Source organism: Poecilia mexicana, unplaced genomic scaffold (genome assembly GCF_051168715.1).
Source record: "Poecilia mexicana isolate PSO_F unplaced genomic scaffold, ASM5116871v1 scaffold_15, whole genome shotgun sequence".
In the NCBI taxonomy this organism is placed as follows: Eukaryota; Metazoa; Chordata; class Actinopteri; order Cyprinodontiformes; family Poeciliidae; genus Poecilia; species Poecilia mexicana.
The window spans coordinates 12,219,961-12,246,170 of NW_028263384.1; the positions used below are offsets into that span (position 1 = coordinate 12,219,961).

A 26,210-nucleotide genomic window follows, 5' to 3' on the forward strand; every position below is an offset into this window, starting at 1 on the left:
GTCCCCCCCCCCCCACCACCCCTGTATTTCACAGCTTATGGACCAATACCGTTTTGCATTTATTGCACAGAATTACGCTGTGGAATTTCTTGGTAGTGTAAATTTAGACAAAAGACAGCTGACTGTGGAGGGACTCCGGAGCTGGTTAACAAGGCCTGAGGCTGTAATCCTGTAAGGCGTAATTTGTTTTATCGGACATTTTTTTTTCATTATGCAAATAGCCGTATTCCATGGAGTTGAGGCAAATAGTTGGCAAATGATCTCCTCTGAAAATGGTACTTGGGCGTTCATTTTTAATTAAATTGATGTTAAAACTATTTGGATTTTTGCCTCCATCTTTAACAGTTAGGACACGAAATATGGTTATCACTCATTCCCACATTTATACCTTCTGCCGCATCTCTGTAAGAGTGCTGTATAAGTTAGATATCTTCATATTTTATCTCTTTTTTTTAATGATTTATCTCTGCTTTTAATCAATATTGTCCTACATTTTGCATTTGCTGTGGTTCTGGTGTGAAGTAACACATCAAAGTAGAATTTTGGCTGGTTTCGCATTTTTTACTTTCCAGTTTCACAGAGCTGCAACCGCTCAATAAAACTCTATGCATCTGTCTGCAGGTAAAAGTAGGAAAATTGTTTCTGGATATCTACATTATAAAATCACGTTGGATAACAGAAAAAGAAAATAGCTTTGTAAAGGCTTTTGCACTTATTAAAGATTTTCCTGTTTTGTTTTTTTGTTTTGTTTTGTTTTGTTTTTCCATGTTATAATGTATTTTATATAAATTTTATGTAAGTAACCAAAACTAAATGGTACATAATTGTGATGTGGTAAAAAAAAAAGTGACAATAGGCTATCAAAATTATTTGACTAAAAATCTTGCAATTATGGAAGATATTTGTATTGAGCCATCATGAGTCAGTGCTTTGTTGCAGCTTCTTTTGCTGTAATTACAGCAGCAAGTCTTCCTGATGCTGTTTGCTTGCTAATATTCCTCGACAAACCCTGAGGCCTTCATAGAACAGCTCTATTCACTAATTAGGGTGCTTCTGATGACAATTGTATTTAATGGTATCAGAGTGAATTGATCTGAATAGAATCATCTTTTTATTAGTCCCCAAAAAAATGCATCATGTTACTTCCACTTCACAATTTACCCTCTTTAACTTGAATGAAAGACAGGATTTTGTAGTTGCATGATGACAAAATGCAAACAAAAAAAAATGCTTGAGGGGGGTATAAATAGTTTTACAAGCCCTGTACTGCAACACCACATCTACATGTATCTTACTCAGCTGTACCATCTTGGTGCATTTTCAGGGCGGATGTCAAAAACCCTTTATGTTCGCTCATCGCTTCTGCAGGAGCGGCACCATCAACTTGTCAGCAGAACTAAGCTGCCATCTCATTATGATTCAGACAGTGGAGACAATGTGGCTAATTATCCTCCACTGTCTCTTGTCATGCCGTATTCAAACCAAGATACACTAAAGAAGCTTTTGTTTCAACCCGTCTTTTTTCCCCCCATCTTCTTGTCAGGTGATGGATAAGTATGGAGAGTTTTATGGCCGCAAGAAGATCAGTGAACTGCTAGGCCTGGACCAAGCTGCTTTAGACTTCAGCACCGAGCGGAAAGAAAAGAAGAAGCTCAGAAGAGACAGTGCCTGGAGTGTCCTGTGAGTAGAGAGAAAATATTAAAAATGTCCAGGTCTTTGCAGTTCTGTCTTCTAAGAAAGATACAGATCAAACTGCAGTCATCTTGGCCTAGCATTCATTTTGCAGCGTTTATGGTTTCAGGCGAAACGACAGAGGTTTTCACATACTGAAGAGCAAAGCACAGACTTTTCCATCTAATCAGGAATCATATGTCAGGATAGCATATTCACATTTGTCCTAAGCGAAAAATGGAGGGAAAAAATGTGGTTTTCTAGCTTACAATAGTGTTGGCACAATGAGCTAGCATCCAGATGCATGGTATTGATATAAAAAAAAAAAATCCAAATAATGAAATCAATACTGCCCTTTCTGCTGCACATTCTTCTGTAGAACTAAATGGCCTTATTTTATTATGCATGAGCACTTTGGTCTTCTTTACGCTTTTATTCAGCTCCTTTGTTTGCTGTTTAGTAACATCAATTACCATTTCACACCAATGAATATTTTTAGCTCATTTGTTTTAGTCTTTAATTTTTTTTCTTGCACTAGTGGCTTTTATTTGCAGCACATCAGGCAGGAAACGGGTAGAAAGAGAAGGAGATAAGACATGCAGCAAAGTCCCAGAGTCTGGGAATCAAACCCTGGACAGCTGCGTCGAGCCCTGATGATCCTGTGTGGGGCAGCAGCTCCACCTCTAAACCACTTGCTGTCAGTACTCATATTTTCATTAATGACTGTTTCAAAAAAAAAAAAAAACATATCTGTGAGGATGTCTGCACATTGCCTAATCCGTAGCATTATCTTGTACTTGAGAAAGAACAGGACATCCCGAGTAGTTGTCGCATAACAAGCACTCTCGGAAAGGACACAATGTAGCTCCGAGGGGATGATTTTAGCCCTGGACATTTTGACTCCATTTCCTTGTTACTTGTGTTTTTCGTGTGTTGTTGCAGTTCTGCTGTTTGTTCCAGATTCAACTCCCTCGACGCAAAGTACCAGGTCTGGAAGCTAGGAGTCGTGTTCACTGACAACGTAAGTTGGGTTGCATCCGGTGACTTGTGGCTCCCGCTGGATTTGTTTTTTTGGATTCTCAACAAAGATAACTGTGTCACTTTGTTACATCTATGCAACCTAATAATAAGCAATGACTCAACGTTATGTGTAAAAGTATTTAATATTTGATGATTAAATCAAGATTTAGTCTGATACATGTTTCAAATGTGATGGCAATATCCTGTCATCCCACTTATCTAAAACATATTTGTCTTCCTGTTCTTGTAATCTAATAATTTATGTTTTTATGTCAACTTGTGTGTGTTTTTGTGCTTTAGTCCTTCTTGTACTTGGCGTGGTACATGACCATGTCAGTTTTGGGTCATTATAACAACTTCTTCTTTGCTGCCCACCTTTTGGACATCGCCATGGGCTTTAAGACACTCCGTACCATCCTTTCCTCTGTCACACACAATGGAAAACAGGTGTGTGCGTTTCCAGGATGTGATGCTCTGTATGTGATGTATTCCTTCAAAGTGGAGCACTTAAATTGGAGCATTTTCAAGATGACATTATCTGCCCCGATCTCTCTCTCTCTCTCTCCTCTTGCAAATATGTTTGCCTCTTCAGCTGGTGCTGACTGTGGGTCTGTTGGCGGTCGTGGTGTATCTCTACACCGTCATAGCCTTCAATTTCTTCAGAAAGTTTTACAACCACAGCCGTGGCAAGGAAACTGAAGATATGAAGTGCAATGATATGCTTACTGTGAGTTTCTACACACACGATTCATATTAATCCATTATTTCTGCAAATTTTGGTGTCTATCACTTAAAGGGGGCGACTGTGGCTCAGTGGGTAGAGAAGTCATAGTGGAATCAGAAGATTGTAGTTTTAATTTCAGTAGTTTTAATTTCAGCTTCCTCTCACGTGTCAGTCTATCTGAATGCGTTTGCGTTTGTGAATGTGGCTCTGGTGCGAAAGTGCTTTGATTGATCAGTGTGACTTGAAAAGGGCTTTTTATAAGTTCAGATTCATATGTAAAAAAAAAAAAAAAAAAAGCTAAATTTTGTTAATCATGACTTATTTGTACAAGAAATAATAAGTTAAATCATCCAAGGGGTTGGCTACTTATTTCAGTAGGTAAGGTGATGTTTCTTTTTATTAAGAATCCCTTTTTATTGGTCTTGCAAAATCATTTTTTATAAACTTGGATTGTGGGTTTTCTTAGCTTCCAGAATTTGTCATCAAAATTAACAATAAAAAAACAATTTAGATACGGAACTCTGTATTTAATCAATTAAATAATTGAATTTGTAATAGATCCTACTGACCAAGCCTCTTGTATGCTGACTACTGGAGGCGGGCGCCAGCCCCTTCACCACCCTGCCAAGGAGAAGTGTGTTAGATTATGGATGGATGGATGAATAGATCCTACTGTATTGAGATGCACATGTATTATCAAAACCTCTATTTCTTTCCAGCAAATGGCCCCTGACTTAAGTCGGCTGACAGTGATCTCCATTTCTGAAGCAAAAAACAAGCCTTTTGTGCTCTCGCCTCCAAAATATGATAGGCACAAAAGCAGTCTGAAGGCCTTGGATTTCCTCTTTGTTTGCCCGCTGACGACGTTAACGCCCAAACCCCTGATCTATTCTAATGTGGACTCCACTGTCAGTCACATATGCAGGCGGATGGCTAGCGATAGCATTTGAATGAACCCTGCTATTAAGGCAGGCAGGGGATATTACACTGAATCATCAGCCACATCCACTGTGTCTCAGTTTGTCTTGCGCTTTAATAACAGTAATCTGAAATCATTTTGCAACTAAAACAAATGAATGCCACAACATTTTTAAGGCTGTGAGGATTTTGTACAAGTTCTTTTTACTTCTTTTTTTTCGCTGCAAATCTTTTTGATGATCTGGACTTCAACACATAAGAGACCTTTCCAGACAACGTGAAAGGTTCATTCTTCCCATTATGCTGTCAGAGGCGAAGAATATTAATTACAAAATGTTCGCATTTTGAATTTTTGCAAGAAATCCTGCCTGTTTTCAGAAAGCAGCCAGCATGGAGGCAGACATGAAAGTGCCTTCGATGTTTTATTGTCCTAAGCAGCATGAATTTTCACCATGCAGTGTTATCTTTGCTGAAAATAACCTCTTGTTACATCACACCACTTTCAAGAAACAAATGGAGTAAAAAATCTCAATACAAAAAATAAACACGTTTGGTGGTAATATTTGACAAAAAAAAATAAAAGCGCGCTTTTCTTGAATAGTATGCAAACCATACCATGACCGACAATGTGCTTTTCTTTTATCTTCTCCTCAGTGTTACATGTTCCACATGTACGTGGGAGTGCGAGCAGGTGGCGGGATTGGCGACGAGATCGAGGATCCTGCTGGAGACGAGTTCGAAGTCGAACGGATCGTCTTTGATATTACTTTTTTCTTTTTCGTCATCGTCATCCTGCTCGCCATTATCCAGGGTGAGTCCCACGTAGGAAATATCGTTCCCGCGTGTGTGCAAACAAACCGCCGCAGTTTGCAGGTTGTTGCCCGCATGCCCGCGACTCACAGAAATGGCTTTTATTCAAACTGCTTTTTAGAGTGAATCGTGTCATGAATTTTTCATGTGGGAGTGAAAAGTCGGCCGTGTATCTCTTCATCCCTCAGTGCCAGGTGTTATTCACATGAAATGACAGCTTTCGGTGCACAGTTACACAGTTTTGTCCCTCTCTTAGGCTTAATAATTGATGCCTTTGGTGAGCTTCGAGACCAGCAGGAGCAGGTGAAGGAGGACATGGAGGTGAGGGTCGATAAAAATATCAAGATATCATTTTTAATATCTACACGAAACAAAAACCTAAGTCAACCTAAGTCCAGGTTATGAATTATTAAAGGAGATGTTCCTTCAACCATGCAGTCCTCGGATGTCTTGCAGAATGACGTCAACATTCGGCTGATCCGTCTTATCTCCTGACATGACCTTTGACATCAGCTTCATTTGATAAGTTCTGTTGAAGTTAGAGCTGACACTGTGCACAAATGTTTATAAATAAAATTACAAGTTGCGCTGACGGTTGTTCTAAATATACCAGCATAGCTGCTGTGCAGACTGGAAAGTGTGAAACTTGATGTTTGAAATCCAGGTTTTGGAATAAATGTAAAAAGGAGAAAGTAGCTTATTGTCCATCGGTTCATCCATCTATCTGATAGAGTTCACATCCATCCATTCGTCTGTCTGCTTGTCCTTCATTTCTATCATTCTGTGGTTCTTCCAGGTTGCACTGCACTCATGCTCGTCTTAAATCCCCTGTGAACATTTCTATTTTAACATAAAAAGGCCTGAGCATTCTGGTAACAATATGTTCTCAACTATTGTCAAGTTCCGCCTAAAAAAAATCTCATTACTTGCAGTTGTTGAGCCAACATTTGCATGCGAAAACTATTCCAAAGGAGTCTTTGGACTAAATTGCCACAAGAGACAGCCGTCCTCAGCTAGGTGCTGCAAAGAAGACCGGCATAGTTGAAAGGGGGAGGCAGGCCGACTCTCGGCGACAGCAGCTGCGGTTTGTGGTGGAAACGGTCCAACAAAAACGAGAAGCAAGTCACTGAACGCAGCTTTGATTACTACACCCAGGAAACAAGTTGCAGATATGTACTGAAAAACCAAGCATAAAGAATCGTTTCATGTCAATGAACAGTTCTGGCCACTGATACTCGGTGGTCTCACTCCAGTCATCATATGCAATGCGGTATTCACAAAAAAGAAAACAAAAATGAAGGAGAAATGGTGGAGGGGCATGGTCCAGCGCACTGAAAAAACGATTCAAGAGGAATTCAAGCAGCAGAAAGATGTCTTGTGGACCGCCGAGTGCTGAAGCGAACAAAACCAAGCAGAGGCTTTGAAATGTCACAAGTATGACTAAATTATGTTAACATATGGCTCAGTGTTGTCAATGTTTTTATGGCATAAATAATTAATTTGTTTTGTCATGTACTCCCAGTTCTCAGTCTCTTTGGCAGTTATTATGGTTTTACACCTTTTTCCCAGTTGCTACATTTCTGCAGCACTCGGTAATAATAAATGTGGTTCAGCTGCTACTTTCAGCCTCGCATAATTATTTGTTGTTAGTATGACTGACCCAACACACATATTGCATTAAGCCCCCAAAACAAACATTTTACCATCGTTGTTTTTCTGTCACCATGTTTCAGCCAAAAAAAAAAAAAAAAAAAAATCCTCTGTGGGGACAGGAAGAATAAATTACAACATTAAATGGTTATTGCTGGAAAACTAAATCTGGCATTTTTTGTCACAGAGGAGCACAATGTCTCTGGTCTTAGGGTTTAGATGTAAGAATTATTTTTGATGTTCTTTATTTTATTCTTTTTTTTTTTTATGTGTTGAATGAGTTCTTACTTCTTCCCTCCGCAGACCAAATGTTTCATATGTGGAATAGGAAGCGAGTACTTTGACAAGATTCCTCACGGCTTCGAGACTCACACTCTGCAGGAGCACAACTTGGCCAACTATCTGTGAGTTTTCCGCTGGCTACTGCAGCGTGTAGGCTTGCTAAATCCTAAAATGTATAAATCAGATACAGAGCCTTAAAGGTTTTGATCAAAAATCACACGTTTTAGTTGACTAAATTGTGAGTGCCTTTCAAAGAAATTAGTTGAACTAAGAAGAAAATTAAAATTGACATTGTTTTATTTATTACTCATGTCATTTTAATTTAGAGCTTTTCTGTATTTAAATTTCCTAATGGATCGATCTGGACCTGCTGATTAAGAACATGAATGATTACAAGTATGGTCAACATAACGCCAATAGAGGTTTTTTATTTAAATCCTTCACTATATTTCAGGTACTATGTAAAAATGCAGTGCAAGAACGACACTGAATGGAAACAGATAAATGCATTGTCATAAAAATGTAGCTGCTTATGATGAATACACAGGATTAATGGGAAAATAAATCCTATATTTAAATATGTCATAATACAGCATAGTAAGAAAATGTGTGGGGATAAAGAGCTAGATTCAGTAATGTGCAGAGTTGCTGGAAGAAATCTATCGTTGACTTCTACTTGGTTTTATAAGACTTTAGGTTTAAATTTTTTAATGCACTGTATTTCTGAGACGAGCTTCGACATTGAGCTTATTCAATAAAACAACAGATTCTGCTTCTCTTTGTTTTATGATGTAGCTCTCAGCTACGTTACAAGTCTTTTTTTTTTTTTTCAAAGCAAACAAAAATGACACATTAACAGCGAGTCTCAAATCTACTTTTAAATCTAAAGTTGCCCATTAAACCTAAATTGCAGAGGGGAAAATGTAGATTAGTATTGTGATTGTTTCCAACTTATTTTCCAGTGACCCTCAAGGCACGATACTTTCTGTAAAAGCAAAATGTATTTTGTCCCAACAAGAACTTCTGCAGAACAGCCTCGACACGAGAAAAACGTTGTCTTCCTTCTGGTGTTTCTATGCTGAGCTGTTTATTTCAGCACTATTTCATTGTGGTCCCAGACATATGGGGACAAAACCTACAGAAAAAGTTGTTCTCATGCATCATTAGCTTTTTCAGACGTGACATAGTCACACACACACTATACAAAACCGGGTGTTTAGAATAGAGTTTAGTTAGGGACTTGGTCACTAAATATTTTAAAAGAATGTTTTCATAGTTGTAGTTGGGCCTTTAGACCTCTAAATAGTATCTTCCGGTAAATGCAGGAACATCCCAGTTGAAACGAATTTAAAAAAAAAAGGGTGGTGGGTGGGGGGGGACGTGCCTCTGCCACAGATCGGGGGGAGGCTGTGGTTATTTTGCATGTTGCAAAGTTGCTTCTCCTTTAATTGCCACTGCCCAATTATGGTGGAATCCCTGAAATGCTGCTGCAGCCGTCGACTGAGTGACTTTTCCTACTCATCATTATGTAGATATGTCTCAGTTCTTCCCGTGACATTTTGTCCCACTTGGGGAAAAAAAAAAACCCAACTTGGATAAACTGAATGATCCATTGATGCACTAACTAAGTTACTAATTTAATATCTGCAAGCATTAATACAAATATTTACCCTTTCAGTTGTTTTCTTTTTGTTGTACTTGAAAATGGATTCAAATGATATTCATAATCGAGACAGCCCGACAAAATAGATCTCTACACAAGTATTTCCTTCTCTGCATAAAACTTTAGAACACTCTAACACTTTTCCCATCATTTGCAGATTTTTCCTGATGTATCTCATTAACAAGGATGAAACTGAGCACACGGGACAGGTATGATAATTATTTCCTGTTTTATAGTGCAACCGAAGGTGGAATTAGGTGGCCACTTTATTGGCACCCAGGCAGTTTAACTGCCATTGAAAGATCACGTCTCTTTTAATTTATTCATCGCCAACACTCCGCCCCCATGTCTCGGTAGCCTATTAATTCCAACATTTGCTACGATAATGACAATCTGTAGTGTAACCTTTTCCAGTAAGGATGAATTTGCATTCATGCAATCTCTCTAAAGCCACTGTGTGTATCACCCTAGGTGTGCACAGTTCATAGTGATAATCCATTCCACGCCGGGCGAGTTTCCCATGATTTACAGCTTCTTTATCTTCTGACTGATATCATTTTTGCATTCAATTTCTACTGCAAAGGAGGCATGTTGGGTTTTAAGCCCGTTATTATTTTACCGAAGATGTATTTTTTCGTTTTTGTAGCGTATAAATGGCCTGTTGCACAGAGCAACAAAACATGCTTCATTTTTCTTCCACTTCCTTGTAAAGAGCTTTAATATTTCTGTCACTGGTTGTGTCTTTATCTATGAAAAGATTGTGCATCACAAGAGATAAAAACTTTCTAATCTTCTCAGGCAGAGTATTAAATCATTCCACAATTTTTTTTTCTCACTTTATAATTTAGATTTTGACGCAGTGCTCCTCCAATATTCTGCTGTGCAATCAATCAAAACAATTTCTATTTTTTTTTTTTTTTTTTGCATTGTGAAACAGTTTAACATTTGGGTGATATTTCCAAATCGAAATGAGGGTTGACACTTATTTCTAGATTTTATTTTATTTTTCATTCAGGGGTTTAATCTTCTCTGGTGGTATATTTAAAGGCCATGCATTATCATTTGTGTAGCTTTAGCTTTCCAGTTGTGTTCAGGTGTCTAGCACATTGTAAAACAAGAAATATATTTGAAAATATCTTAAATTTATCATAGTGTTGACATTGCATTTGAAATGCTGATTTTAGACCTCATTGTACAAAAAAATGTTCATTCTAGCCACAAGTAGTGACAACGTTGATTTATCCGGTACAAAGAAAAAAGCCAAGGGAAATGTCTAAGCAGCAGCTTGAAAACATAGCATACTGACACCCTGTAGAGGGATTTAAAAGCACTGCAGTGGCAAATGACTGCTTATGTTATCAACTGTAACTTTTATCTGTGATCAACAAAATCCTGGCAGCCTTGAGATGAATGTAATTTCTGCTCCATATTTGACCTGCGTTGTCACTCTGACTTGAGTATATCGGCACAGTCCTCCCAACAACTTTGTCGCCAGAAAAAAAACGTATTTCTTTTTGTGTCTCATTCAGTGGTTGTGTATGTCACTTTTTTCCCCTACGTATTTAACTGAAATGCAGCTATGAAACTAGCAAGAATTTATTCTGTCATGTCACCTAAACACCATCAGTGAGATGGTTTCCTCACAAGATTATGTTTGACCCTAAATGCTCAATTTGGACAGATGCTACGATTGATAGATGAAAAGAAAGTTGAAATATTAATATAGAATTAATACTTTCATTTGCCTCAGGCACGGAGGAAACAAAAAGAGCTGCAGTTGAAAATGATTATCTTAGCAAAATGTGCAGCAGCAGCATTTTCAGACAGCGGTTATAGATTTAGCTTGTAGACGGATTAAAAAAGTAAAAACCACTCCACCGTAAGCCTCTTCTCGCATCCAAACATCATGCTCACAAACCGCAAGCTGCAATCACCTCGGTCATTTCAAAATGTGTTGTGTTTTTATTAGCTCTAAAATTGCATATATGCTCTTATAAATGATTCTTCACTCAGCATAAAAAAGGAAAATCCCAGCTCCGCTCGTTTTGTACACCGTGTAAACTCGTCTTGATCCGAATGTGTTCTCGATCCAACGAACTTATCTCACAAAGATGGAGCTTTTTGATAAACGACGACTGTGTTGACTTTTCAGGAATCCTATGTGTGGAAAATGTACCAGGAGCGTTGCTGGGAATTCTTTCCTGTGGGAGACTGTTTCCGTAAGCAGCATGAGGATCAACTCGGCTGACAGAACATCCAAGAGGTCAAAAGCCTCCCAACATAGTGTTATCGCACGGGAGCCACGTTGCTTGTTGCCTTTTGACTCAGTGAATTACCTTAAATTTGCGTGTTTATGTTAATCTGATATTAGCTTGTGGAGTGATTTATTTTTCCCCAAACAGACTGTACTCTGATCTGACATTGAATAAATGACTCGGAATCAAAAGAATGACAACCGCTTGTTTGTGTTCTGATCTAAAATAATGTGATTTTCGTTTGGCGAGTCTTGTGGGTCAGAGCCTCCTCATTTCGGATGTTTATGTCTCCAGATGTGTTCAGAGTGATGTGACTGGACTCGTTATTTCACACAGTCGAGACTGGCATTCCAAATTCATGGCCAGGGCGATTTTTCATGGCTTTAAACATATCTTGTTTTCTGAATAAATTGTTTTGTCTTATCATGGTTTGATAACCATTCCCTCTGTGGGGCACCCCACAGATAAACAATTCCCCTTCTGGCTTTTGCTGTTTTTAACCCTATGCTGTTGTGAAAGTCCCTCTCCTGTCTCTTCAGGATCACTCCGCTCCTCCTGTGATCACTTCTAATCCTTTCTGCCTTTCCCTTCCTCCTGCGCTCTCTTCATCCTTCAGATTCACCTATTTTCCCATCTTATTACCAGCCACTTTGTCGGTTGCTGTCAGATGTCTCATGGCTGAGGTCAAAGCTCTGTCGTGGAAATAGATTATCAGGCTTGGATGGACTTCTATAATGACCAGGAAAAAACAAACAAACAAAAAAAAAGGTTTGTGTATTTCTTGGGTGTAACCCATTGACTAAAATAGTCTTACAGGTTTTGTTAAATATCTGAAACGCATAGAGTTCAACAGCAGGAAGACAGCCGCAGGAGGGACACCCACAGACTCTGTCCTCATTATGCAAATGTCAAACACTGAGCTTACAATATTATGCATACTGATATCTGACGCTTTTAAGTGTATACCTGCAATAATCATTCAAAGATTGACCAGGAAATGAGCTGAGAAAAAAAGAAAAGAAGCTTTTTTCATTTTTCAGCTACATAATTTACAACCAGAACCCTTTGTAATCAACTTGCGACTGCAGCAATTACACAAATGAGTTTTCCTTCACCTTCACATCTAAAGATCAAAATAGACCCAATTAAGATTGTTTAGAATGAATTTTAAAATAGGAGATGCAAGAACAAGTTGTGATTTACCTGTTTTTATCTACAGTGTTTTATGAAGACTCTCCAGATTTTTATATTTATATTTTTTTTTTCAGTGGAATACAATGTTTTTATTGTCACTATACAGTATACATGTACAATGAGATTCAAAACTCCATTTTCAGTGCAAACATCTAAAATAGAGTAATAAATATAACGATATATAAAACGTAGGATAAAAATAAATGGCGCGAAGGATGTGTGCTGTTGCGAAGTGTTTAGGAGTCAGTGGAGTTTTCAAATAATTCATGCTGATACACTTGTGAAGACAAAAGCTACCAGGGCATTCTTCACAGTCTACAGCATTGATTTACAGCCTAATCAACCTTTAGACTGGAGGGTGAGGAATAGGAGGCAACCTCTAATCACAAGCTTTTACTATGGACTGAAATGTAGCCTGTTCTTATGAACATAAAAATCAATCATGCCGTCATAACATCGAACCCACAGAAATCAGACCCCTTTTTCCAGTCCCCCTGGTGAAACGGGACACAGTTTTGGACGTAGCTTTACCACCAAGTCGACTTTCTCAGACGTCTGCTTTTGAAGCAGGGGGACCTCACGTCTCCCGAAACAAACCCAAATAAAATATACCGAGTGCTCAAACTTTAATTGCCACATTTGGCGGATCAAACGATATTGTGGACAAGATGGATGTCCTTTTGTTCCTGCCAGACTTCCTCTTCTATCTCCTTCCTGATCTTTTCTTTCTGCAGTTGAATAATGCCAAGGCGTCCCACATGGTGGGCCTATTTATAACTACTAGTATACTTTCAGAACGGCGCGTCAAGAGACTTATCTGGTATTGCATGGCGCACTCAATTTGTACGTTCACCGGGATATGCAAAGCAAACTCAAGGCCCCAAATGCTTCACTTTTTCATGCAGGACAGTCTGTTTTTTTTTTTTTTTGTGTGTGTGTGTTTTCTGCTCATGTAAGAACCGGATAATAAAAATATATAGAAAATAAAGTGCAACATAAAGAAAAATCCACTCTATTACATGCTTATGTAAAGGATTTTGTACATATCTATAAAAGGACGATCGGGCATGAATTTTAGGTACTATCTAATTACTTTAACAACAAAGTCAGACTTTGCCTTAAATGGGGTTGCACTATGCATGACGGAGTTTATATCTTCCCAAGGCAATTTTATGTGGAGTGCAACGGCAGGGACTGTACTGATGGCATGTAGCTTTGTTTTGTGTCATGGTTAGTTACACAAAATGTTTAATTTAAGTTCCGTTCATTAAAAATGAAAACATGGAAAGTCTAACTGGTTTATACAGCAGTTAAAGCACTTAGATGCAAGAAGCTGATAATAAAATTGGTTTGGTGTCTGTAAAAAAAAAAAAATCCTTGAGGCTTGTAACGTTTATGTATTAATCTTAAGTTAAACATTTACACCATTGAAATCTTTCAGTCAATCTTTACCCGTAGTATGATGGCATCTATAATTAACTCAGGAAATGTGTTTGAAGTGGAGGGATGGACAAAGCTGTTTCCTGTGTTATCAGTTTTATTCTGCTTTCATGGTCCCGATCAAACCACACTTTGAGGTTTATTTTCTTACCTCCCAGCACTAATGAAACACACATTTTACCCTTTCTATGTTTATCTAATGCAGAACTACTCTGATTAGTAAAAAATAAATAAAAATTGCATTAAGTTTAAATACCACATTCGAAAAGACAAATTGATTTTTTTTTTTACTTCAATTAATCAGTAAATGGGAAATTGATGGGTATTTGACATTAAACAATATCAATACAGTTTACCAAACTTCATGTTTTAAGTGTTTTGACCACCTGGAGAAACTAATAATTTTTGCTGGATAATTGGATTTGATGAATTTGTTTGATCATACTTTTTATCTGCCTTCAGTAATTTTCTGAAATTATTTTTTAATTATTCTCTTTTGATCTATTGGGCTTCGCCATATCAAAGTACTTGGAACACGTGATTTTTTTTTCTTTTTCTGAGCTGTACCACCCACAACGCCTTATGTATGTCAGGATAATCCATATTTACCATTTTCTCTGCTACTGACACTGTTTAGACCTAAAAGCCTTCAAAATTCACAAGAATTTCAAAAACAACAGTGGAGTTTGCAACATCAAATGGGGACAATAGTGTTTCATCTTTCCATTTCAAGCCATTGAAAATACCAGCTTTATAGTAGAAATGTTTATATATTGCAATTTAATAAAGTTGAGGATTACATTTTTTTTATTTTGAGTTAACCTCCCTTAGTGTGGTTCAGCTGTAGATGGCACGAGGTTTTGATTAACTCATTAATGTTGAATGAAACATATCAAAATGGTGCAGAAGAAATAAACATGTGGCTGATATCTGACCAAAATCCTAAGTGAAAAATGCCTGAGTAGTGAGTATTTCCACTAGTCTTGGAGAATCAGTCAAATTTTATTTGTATAGCACATTTCAGCAGCAAGGCATTTCAAAGTGCTTTACGTCACAGTCGAAACATTACATTCAGCCAAGTGCCATGGTTAAAATCTTAATCGATTATGCTTCAAAGGCAACTCTAAACAGGTGAATTTTTAGTCTAGATTTAAAGGCACTCAGTGGTTCAGCAGTTTTGCAGTTTTCTGGAAGTTTGTTCCAGATTTCTGGTGCATAGAAGCTGAATGCTGAAGTTGCTCCATGTCCTAAACATCGTCTCATATAGGACCATCCAAAATCTAGAGCTGACATCTGTCGTCTAAACCTCACTTGATTCAATCTCTGAATGTTTTCAAAGGGATTTAGATGAGTGAAACTCAAGATTACACAGGAAAGTATGTCGAGATATTGATTATGTCACATTTCTTTGGTGTTTGAGTTTTTTTTTGGGGGGGGGGGTTTGTCTACTTGTTTTAATTAGCGTTCAGCTTCCCCTTTATTACCTCCAGCTGTCCCTTGTCTCTTTTTTTACCTCACCTGTGAGTTTAAACTTCCCTGTTCTCTGGGCTGAAATAAACTCTTCTCCTTCATGAAGATCGCCGCGGCTGGATCCTTTACCTTCATCAAATGATGGAGTTTGGTGTGGAACAACATGACTGGCCTGTCTTAACCTCTAAAGTCGGGCATTCTCAGCAAACACCAGTGTCTGACCTCGCCAATGTGATTTTACAGAAAGGGTCGAGAAATTCCCATAAACACACTGCCAAGTTTTGTGAAAAGCTTTGCCAGAAGTGTTGGAACTGTTATAGGTGTGAAGGGTGAGCTGACATATCACTCCCTGTCTATTAAGAATTAGATGTCACTTAATTTTATACATGTGTGCATGTGAGAGAGCTGATATCTGATGCAGAGTGAAAAACTCCATCAATAATTAAAGCAACACACACAATGGCGTCTATAACTCGTGATAAAATGTTATGCAACATTTACTCATGAAGTCATGTTTCATGCTCTTCTGAGAAACCTTTGACATCATTGCATCAAGTGTTATAATAATGGGAGGCACACCGTTGTCTCACTCAACATTGAGTAACCCATGAGGTGTGCACGTCAACAGTTATGAATGTATGGCACTGTGAAATAACTGGGTGGCCATGGCTGCAATATTTTTGAACGCTGCCTTAGATCCTTCCTTGCTTTGTTTCCAAATACAGTATTTCATGGAGATAAAATCTGAGTCATAAATCAATGAGACGGGAAAGGCAAACGAATGTGTGTTGGGCGGATCGCAGCTATGAAGGAGCTTTTGTCTGCCACAAACTTGACACCCGTTTTTGCACACTGGATTTATAATTGTATAGCTGGTAATTGATGAGATTTTTTTTTTTTTAATTATTATTTTTTGTAATGACATAAAGATGTACGGAAATGTGCAACTTTGGTTTCATCACAGGCATGCGACAACATAAAACAAACATGATCAAGATTCTAATTATCTTTGCATATTTTGTAGCACAGCATTTGTAGCATTTTTGTATTCACATTGCCTTCACCATAAAGTAATTCAAAAGTTATTTCAGTCCCTTTTTTCTGACTTGTCAGAGAGAACTTGATCCCTGTCTACCAGCCTCTGTTGTATCTGGGCTTAAGGAAAGTTAAATCTTGTTCATGCATTGAAAATAAGGCAAGTTCTTTTTTTTTTTTTCTTTTTTTGAAGCCAGACGTTGTTTTACGGATGGGAATTCTCAGAAGCTCAATCCTAGTAAATGCATCCACTAACTCACTTCACAAACCTCAGGGTTTTTTAAAATATATTTCACCCTGATGCCACTGAGCTGTTTGGACCCTTGTGTTATTGTTACAGCAGTGAATCACTCTCATTCTGCTTAAAAGAAGTAATTATCCCACAGTTCATTAAATATTTAAAGCCTTATAAAAAATTATTAGGATGGCTTTGAAGTGTTGCAGTGCTGCAGAATGATTCGTTAATGTCCCATTCTGCAAAGAAAAGATTATGAAGACCCTCATTTATTTTATCCCTCTGATATTATTCTGGTGTATCTCAGCTTATGTTACCAAAGTGGTTTTAAACGCAGCTTTTACGGGACACGCAGGTGCAATTGAATGGAACTGCAATAACTCGCAAGTTAAAGTCAGTGATGAGAAGACGGCTGAAAAATCCTGTTGTGATTGAAGGAGATTAACTATTTTGAGTAGCCATTTTTTTGTGTGATTACAAATAATTTACTTTGGCTCTTAAAGGCGACTTACTTTAGCAGTTTGAGGTTTCACCCAACATCCATTTACCTGCATGATAAATCTAGAAATTGAGCATTGAAACAATAAATCAGTGTAAAAAAATATGTAATACAGTGCTAGTCTATTTATATACATTTCATAATAAAGGACATATTAATTTTAAGCCATTAAATAGCTGCTCTAATTTCCATACAGCCACAATAATTTTCAGAAGCAAATCCTGAATGCATTTTTGAAGTTATCATGATTTTTTTTTTTTTTTTTTTACTTATTTTTCCACACAGTGGCTCCAATATATAGATTAAGTAAAGTGGCCTGCATAGATTAGAAAAAACTAAAACTTGTGCATATAATTATTGTTTCAAAAGTTACAATTATTCCACTTGGGGGGGTTTGGGGGGGAGAATAATTAAAATCAAAGGACTAAACTTCTACGCAGAACTGTTTTCCATTTGGACACCTCGTCTATTCTATGCTATGACTCTGTCCTGAAGCAAGGATTACCAGCAAAGTCATAGAAAGAAACGAATTAGGCAGAGAATCAAAAATATACTCAGGCATGTGTGTCTTTGGCATCATGCTTCAACCATTAAACTGTTCTTAAATCTATGGAGTGACTTATCAGATTGGAGATTGAAGAAATTAAGTTTATTTTTTTGTGTGTGCGTGGCTTCAGTTTGTCATTGTTAGCATTGTGAAAGGACTATTCCTTCTTCCAACATCTGCTTAGTGAAGGGCAGCCAGACACCTTGGACAGGTCACATCCGTCAGCTGAATACAAAGAGAATGAAAACGTATAGCCCAGGACAAAACACCTGCCTTCCATGCGTTTGCAACGTAAACGGAAAGCAGGAACACTTTGAAAACCCTAAACAAACGGAGAAAAAACAGCAGAACAGGGGCTTCAGTCACAGATGAAAACATATCTCCTGATTCCTACTTCATCCTCCCTGTTTGAAATCTGTTCAATATGTTCCTTATCAAACGGAGTGCCCCAGACCGGATATTTACATGCATTGTCTTATGACAATTTGACAGACTCCTGCCTTCTTATTGCAAGCCTTATTTTCATATCGAGGAACCTCCTTCCAGTAAACGGGCGCCACTGAGCATTCTACATTACCATTTAGATTGGACAACTCCATGCCAAGAGAAAGCCAATTACTCAATGACACTTTTGGTGGGGAAGAAGGATGGAAGAAGGCCGCAGATGAGTGCACGTCCCGGTGGAGGTCTGCTTGCATCACTCCTCTTTGAGCGCCGTACCTCACAAACCTCTCGTTTCATATCCGTGGCTTAACTTTTTAGATCTGCAGATGAAGCGGCTTCTTTTTTTTTTTTTTTTTTTTTTTGCCTCTGCGGGGCTGTTCGCACGCTTATCCGAGACGCTAAAATCTGAAAAGAGACAGGTGCTGCCTTTAATAATTGAAATCGGCAAATTGGCTCGTTCAAAGGTAGGATCGAGCTGAAGGGGAATGACCCATTTTCTGGCCAAATGGAATTATGTGCTTTTCAAAAACTCCCACGTTGAGAAGTCCTGGTTTATTGGCGTGGCTTAGTAGAAATCTTACACACGTTCAGTTGCTGCTGCTACAAACACCGGACGTTAAATGTTAAATCTGAGTCCAAATACGGAAAATAAATATTTTCATTACTTATTATTATGTCTAATTTTGAAAGATTGCAGTCCTGACTATCAGACTCGGCTTAAAAGAAGGATATCTGGCTTTTGAGCCCACGCGGTTCAAAAGAAAGCGTGGCTGAAGGTGTGATGTGAATCGACAGATGTCTGGACACCTGCATGCTCAGCTGTTACCCAGCAGCCCATGTGGGTGGATTACAGAAGTTTGGGTTGAGGTCGGGTTTTAAAGGGTTGGGTGAATTTCACCCTCACGACATCGGTAAAATAAATCGTATTTTGTTTCATGTTCATTAAAATGAGTATTCAGAAAAATCTGTATTTCTAGTTCTTTCCAGACTTATTGTAAATATGCTGTACAATTAGGCAATCTTTTAGCATTTCAGCAAATATTTCCTCCTGAAATTAGATATGGTAATTATATATATATTTTTTTTAAAATTCTCACAAATAATGCATTGCAAAAAGCTTTTCATATTAATTGAGAATAAGTTTTAAAAATGTTTTTTTTATCTGTTTGTGTATCTAGATTTCAATTCCCCAACTGTGTTTCTTTGAGATCTGTTGATTTTTTTTTTCTTGTACTTTATTGCGATTTGTTTTTCTTCACTGGTTTTAATTTCCTTTTGAACTCAAAGCCATCCATCCTTGCATTCCTTTTAAAGATAATCTTGTTTTTTCTCTTTTAAAGTTCAGATTCTTGTAGAATCTAGAATCCATTAGAGGGGAAAAAAGGCGCATTAACCCTGTTGCATATTTGTGCTCACCCTTTAGCCTTTACTTTGCTAAAAGCAGCTTTTTTTTAAACTTAATTTCATCATTTAACCGTCTTTGTAAGGATTTTATCAGAAACGTTTTGATATTGAAATATCTAACTACTCTCCCTTGCAAAAACCTCACCAGATCCTTTGGATTGCAAGGAATTCTTCAGTCCACCCCCCTCTTTGGTTGCCCCATAAATTTTCTATCAGGTTAAGTTTTGAACTCAACCTGAATGTTGGGCCATCCCATATTTTGAATTTTCCTTGTAAATATGTCTTTTGTTTTGAAAAGTAGCTTTCATGCACAAATCTGAAAACAACCTAAAGAGTTGGGGGGTATTAGGTAAAATTACTTTTTGAGCTTTATGTCACTTTGTTATTCCCTCATCAAAAACATATGAGTGCAACTTTGATTTTTTTTTTCCTTGCATGTTTGAAGAATCCTTGAATCTCCCATGGCAACCATTTGGAGGCGCCGCAACATTTACTCTCACAAAGTGCCTCCTATTTCCACAAAGCTCCTCCTTAGAGCTGCAGGCTCCCTGCTCCTCCTCCACACGGCTCCTTCAGACTAGTGGCAGCAGAAACCTCTGCTGAGCTTATCATACAAACCACTTCTCAGTCTGTTGCGATGTCTGCATTCGAGACGATGTGCTGAAGGTGGAGTGTTATGTTAACTTATGTTATGTTTCTATAACATAAGTTATATAAACAGCATCATGCTGTAATACATACTTTTTTTCTTTTCATAAGATTTTTGTCATTTCCTTAGTGAATCTCTTTTGAGAAGCGCACATTTACTTTTTCATGTAATATTTCAATAAACTGCTAGTTCTATATGTTATGAATCTTAAATCAGTCTTAACATATTCTTCATTCTCAATTCTTGGTCATAGTTTGACTCCATAAACACTAAAATACAAAAAAACAAAACAAAAAAAAAAGCTAGCTGGCGACATGAAACTGATCACAATCCAGTTGCCAAAACATGATAAAGTTTCAATGTTTCTGGACACTAAGCAGGTCCTTTAAATGATGCTGACAGTGATGGAGGGCGCAGACACGCTGTGGCACCGCTACATTTTGTAGCCAGTGTAATGCCAGAAGTCCTTTAAATGCGAGGCAGCAGCTGCTGCCTGATAACACACATGGTTGCAGAAGTCATCCTGTTCATTATGTCCAGAGCATCAGTTCTGCATAGTAATGTGAATCCTCACATCCAACCCTCCCTTGCACCGCTGTGTCTCAATAAATTAGCTTTTTGCTAGAATGTCGTAAACAGCATAAATATTACACACTATGCTCCATACTTTCCAAAAAAAAAAGTTAGCAAGAAGGAAATTTAAAAAAAAAAATCTTCTGGTGTGGAAATAAAAGATAAGCCTGGACCACCACCAGCGCTACCTGGCCAGGACACAAAGCAGGGTGGCAGATGGCTTTGACAGCCTTTGATGGCACACACTTAAATGAGAGTAAGTGTGTTGAGTGTGAAAGGCCTCACTGTCTTGTAAAGTGACCTGGATATTGCCAAGGGGGAGCCACATGTGCACCCAGTCATAATTAGGCTTAGTGTTACAATAACACACAGTCGTACTAATAACACACGGGGCTTTTCTTATCCAGAGAAGAGCCAATTAGACACTTACAAGGAACAGATTTGATCATATAAAAAAATATTAACCCCTTTTTTTTTATAGCGGTCGCCATAGATGGGGCTCAAAGCAAAGGCCAGGTAATCCATAAGTGCTCAAAAATTAGCTTTGCAAGTACCAGTCAATATTGACTCGCCCAAGCCAGCGTAGTGTTTTTCCGTTTGGGTTTCTTTCATCGTGTAGCTTTTGGCTGGAAAAAACCAGCTGTGGCTGATTGCTTCAAATCAGAAAAGCAACAGTCTTAAAGCCTTCGCATGCAGGGAGAAAGAGAAATGTGTCTGCACTGCTGGGAGGGTCACAGGGAAACACTTTTTTTTTTTTTTTTTTACTAAAGAACTGTCTGACTGCACATTCTTGAAGGAATATTTTCACCCATTATGGACAGTCACGATCACCTAATGACCCAATTATACAGCAGCTTCTGTCAGGTACACACTTGGTTAGTAGGTACAACGTTCATCCTCTGATCCTAATCAGTCCTCAATCGGTTAAAGGTTTTAATTATGCCTTGAAAAGTGAGCTCCAGAATTTCACTTAAATGTTATTAGTTCATTTTCTTCTTCTGACCCATTTGACCCTTTCGGTATCGTATTTGAGGTGACCGTGGGGTCTTGCCTGTTCACAGTCCGTCGGCTGAGAGAAACGTACAGTAGGTCAATCAGTCAGTCCAGACTCGGCAGTGTTTCTCATCCTCGGTTTGATTGTCCCACTGTTTGGTAGCAGGTGTTTTCTTTAGCTGACAAATTAAGTAGTTAATTCCCATGTTGTCTTTATGCCTAGACAAACCAAATTGTCTCTTCAACGTGTCAGCGAGCCAGGCCAAATTGTTTGCTCACTTTCCAGTTTTCAGGCTGACTTCCCGCTCTCTAATTGCACATACACTCCCCACGCCTCCAAAGCTTGCTGCTCAGCTTTTTTTTTTTTTTTTTTTTTTTTTTAATTTACTTTGAAATTAATCAGAAAGCAAAGACCTTCTTATTCTACATGTAGCGTCTTTTCTTTTTCACCGTGACAATAAATTGTTTCAGACAGAGAAAAGATAAATAATGCATTCTCGTGTCACATCTGTGTTTTTATCCTTACTTAAAGATAAATGCATTAAGGTGCACCTTAAACTGACATGCAAAATACGCCTGCAGGCGGTTGACTCTAACTGATAAACGACATTTATCAGATCTGCACAAAACGGATCTGCAAAAGACTTGCAACAAGCTGAGCACATTTCCTTCTTTTTATTCCAGTACATCCCACGTTGGAAGAATACGCTTTGACAGACGTATTTTTTGTGTTTTAAAAAAAGCAACCCCTCAGACATATGAGTGCTTAACTCAATATCCCAGAGCCTCGTCTTTTTCAATATTTGTACCTCTTGAGGGATTTATGGTTATGAAGGGTAAGACTGCAGCTCTGTAATACTAATACAGCTTGAAAGAGGCTGGGGGGGAAGAAAAAAGTTTCAATATTTTTTTTCCAAGTGAATTCTTTTCAGGGATATTAGGTGATGTGCAACTTGGAGAACATCGCATGGCTATGATAAGAATGTTTTGTCGTCATTGGACACAGTGTCCCTACATAATGTAGCAGCGAGCTCGGTCCATCACTCGGTCTCCACAGAGCAAGGTGTTGCCTTCAGTCAGCGAAGGGGGAAAGAGTGTTTCAAACAGATACAGACTGAGGACTGCTGTCCCTGAATACAGATTCCAGTTTTACTCTCAGTGTGACACAGGGGCCCTTTAAGCCCTTTATATTATTTCCCATTGTTTCCTTACATTTTTCACAAAGCAGCAGCAGACAGTAAAACATGCAGGCTTATTATTTGATTCATAACAGACTAAATAAGTTAAAATAAATGTGAAAGTTGGAGCCAGCTAATTAAAATCAAATACTTCCAGTTATCAGGCTGTTATTTCAGTTTTGAACTGAATAATTATATTAATATATAGTAATAATCAATTGTTGTTTTTTTTCAAGCTGAATCCTTGTTTCTCAAACAATGTGGCCGATGCTTAACTCGGTATGGCAGCTCCTCTATTTGAGACAAACAAATGCAAAGCAGCTGCCTTTATCCTTTCAGTAGGAGCGTTTTTGTCTCGAAAGAAGAGTTCCTCTTGAGGAGGATTGCACAAACGATTTACACGCGATGCAGCATTTCTCCCGACTTGGGGACTTTGAACCGACTTGTCCTTGAGCTTCACAACGCAGCTACAGCCGTGCAATTAAAATAAACGTATTCATCCAAGAGTGATTTGATGTAGTGCATGAAAAGTCGTGCTCGACTTCAGTAAAGAGTAAAAAATGTTGACAGTCATGTCTCATTTTCCTTTTCACTTCATAATTATTTGCTTCCTTCCGTTGATCTTCCACACAAAACTCCAATAAAATACATTAAGGCTGGTTGTTGTGATATGACAAAATATAAACGATTTCAAGCAGTAAGAATTGTTTTTATTCAGGTTTTGGTGTTTAGGCCTACAGACTATTCATTGGGGGGTTTTCTCTTACTGAAACCTTCCACACCTAATATCTAATCTGGCAAGAATCTAAAAAGAAACGCAACAACTGTCTAAAAGATTAAGAAGCAGCATTTAATGTTGAAGCAAAACTGCTGCACCTCATAACACCAGCACGTTATATTCTATTCTATTGCATTATACTGTTATTATTGTACTTTTTTATTTTTAAATGAAACACATGGAGAAACCCTTATTCTATGGTTTAGTTTTTACAAAGCCCGCATTATTACTGCATGTTACCATTTTGTTGATGGATGAGTGTCATTAGTGTTAATGTTGACATGGGTCAGTTTTTGCCAATTTACACACATCCAAATTAAAATGCTGTTCTTGTAAACAGCAGCATAATTAACACTTCCTTACTTTTTTTTTTTTCATTGGAATAGCCTGCTGAGATCTCATCAGGGTTGCTGCCGCGTTCCAAAGGTGACTAAAAGTACCTTTGGGATGAAGACTTTCTAAGTCCTGTAAAAAAAAAAAAAAATCTCATTAGCACCTGTGTTTTTGTAATTATCTAATGCAGACAAAGTGGAGTTGATGTTTGAATCGGAGCAGCAGTCGGTTGGTCAGCTGGCTGCGCTGGCCTTTCAGATAATGATTTTTAACCTCTCCGTGGTTCGTCTTCTCCAACATTCAGACATCCATCGATCGCTCTCATTATCCGTCCTGAGTGCTCGCCTTTCATTGTCAACTTTTGCAGCTAATAAGATCTGTGCTCTCGTTGCTCCCTGCCTTTATCGCCTCTATAAGCTCTCCCTACCTATACACTTCTCTACGCGTCTTATCTGGAGACTTTGCTCAGCTGCTCTAACCTGCGAATGCTCATCTCAAAAGTAATCACTCTGGATTCAATTGTGTTTTTTCTCAGCCGCGTCTCCGTCTTCATTGCTCGGTTTACGCCACGGTTTGCATAAGTGAGTGGAATGAGGACTCCCATCAATAAGTGGTAGAGATAAATGTTTTGTTAATTCATTTCTTTTTCAAGGGAATGACTGGAAATCACTTAATGCGGGATTAAGAAAAGAAGTGACTTTAACCCAGTTTTAGATCTCAGCCATATTACTCTCTCAACAAATTAGACTTAATTTACAAGCTGAAATTGTGTTATGATGATTGGCACAGGAGGAGATGGGAATTTTAACTGTTCTACGCAGCACTAATTGCTTCCTTACAGTCTAATTTAGAGAAAGCAACCAGCATGTCACAACCCTTCATTGTTACTCTAATAGGGAAGACAAACACATCACGCCGCCTTATGGCATTTTGTTTACTTAAGGAAACGACACAAACACGCAGCAAGACACATTCACGCAGCTATTTAGGAGTCCTTTAATTAAGCAACTCCTTAATTGTTTTTAAAACTTGGCTCAGTTTGTGTTGTGGAAATAGAGAGGGAATTTAAGTCTTGAATAGATGTGTGTGTGTGTGTTTTTTTTGTTTTCTTGGCTTTAGTTGTGAGCTTCATGGGATTTCATGCAGGGAAATTGGAAATGGAGGTGAAAGACGTGAAAAGAACTAAAGTGTAATCAATATGCAATCCAGATGTACTGAAAGATGTGGAAACCCAGCAGTATACACAAGGCTGAAGAAGACGCCTAGTCAAAACCCCAAAATAAAAACATGAATAAATGAGGCTGCATGTAGTAAAGTTGTTCATCACAGTTACCCAACAACAAGAAGGTCCTGATTCAAATCCTGACATTCGATCTTCCTGCAGGGAGTTTACTAGCTCATTCCAAGTAATCCAGCTTCCTTCCACAGTCCAAAAACATGGATTTCCCATAATTTTGTCTGTCCAAATTAGAACCCTGTTAGTGATTGTTAAAGTGTATCGTTGTTTCAGCCAATGATGAATCAGGGATACACATCAGGCTCCTGGCAACACTGCATAGACAAGTAAATGAATATTTCTGATGCAGCACGACGATGCAGAAATCGTGGGTTAAATAAAATTATCGTCTGTCTACCTGATCCAGGGCAGGTGGCTGCCTACTATGTCCTGTAATTGCACCTTGTCTACATTTTGCCATGTGGCCAATTTTTCATCAGACATCGTGCCATATCGCTGACGCTCAAATCAACATACCCGGTTGATACTGAGGGTTAATATCAACCCATTGTCAAATATGTGAACAGTCCCAATCAAAAGAATGAGATGCTGGGAACAAGGAGATGAAACTTATGCAGTAAGGATTGAGGAGGAGGGTTCAGGTCGGTTCAAGATGTTCAACCAATGGATGTTTCCCTTAGGAGATTATTTTTGTTTGTTTGACTGGGGGAAACCCAGGGTAGAGCCAAACCTCGCTTGGATAAGTGGTTTGGATGGATGGATAGAGAGAGGGAGGGATGGGTTGTGTTATGGTTGTATCATTATGTGTCCTTGCTGTGTTTCTATTCTGTGCACCCTTCTTTTTTCTATTCTTTTCTTTTTCTGTTTTCTAATAATCTCCTGATTTCTTTAAGTTGAATGACTGAATAGAAGTCTGGATCTCGGGGTTATGCAGACTAAAACACAATGAAAGCATCATAAATGTTACTCTTTGATGTGCAGCTAAATTACTGTAGAGTCTGTCAGATTAGGAAATTATCATCTTTAAGTTTCACATAGAATAGTTATTTAATTCTTTTTCTTGCTTCGTTTATGGCGCCCATAGCGGTTGCCTTTACACAGTGGGCTTCCCCTGCATTTGAGAAAAGAAAACAAGCAATTATGTTGTAGCTTAAAACCCTTTAAAAGAACAGAAAGTATGATTTCTTTCTACAAGAGCCTTACCCCCC

The 26,210-nt window shown here is 38.2% G+C and overlaps 1 protein-coding gene across 1 annotated transcript in view; it reads left to right on the top strand.

The window, feature by feature from the left end:
- ryr2b (ryanodine receptor 2b (cardiac)) overlaps nt 1-11,187 on the top strand; it is a 70,307-nt gene extending 59,120 nt beyond the window's left edge. The window contains exons 96-104 of the mRNA XM_088013442.1: nt 1,544-1,680; nt 2,632-2,692; nt 2,992-3,138; nt 3,284-3,418; nt 4,988-5,144; nt 5,400-5,464; nt 7,097-7,197; nt 8,896-8,947; nt 10,891-11,187. Coding sequence (XP_087869568.1) covers nt 1,544-1,680; nt 2,632-2,692; nt 2,992-3,138; nt 3,284-3,418; nt 4,988-5,144; nt 5,400-5,464; nt 7,097-7,197; nt 8,896-8,947; nt 10,891-10,986 — 951 coding nt within the window. The 3' untranslated portion in view covers nt 10,987-11,187. The remainder of the gene's footprint in view (nt 1-1,543; nt 1,681-2,631; nt 2,693-2,991; nt 3,139-3,283; nt 3,419-4,987; nt 5,145-5,399; nt 5,465-7,096; nt 7,198-8,895; nt 8,948-10,890) is intronic.
- The last annotated feature ends 15,023 nt before the right edge of the window (nt 11,188-26,210 follow it).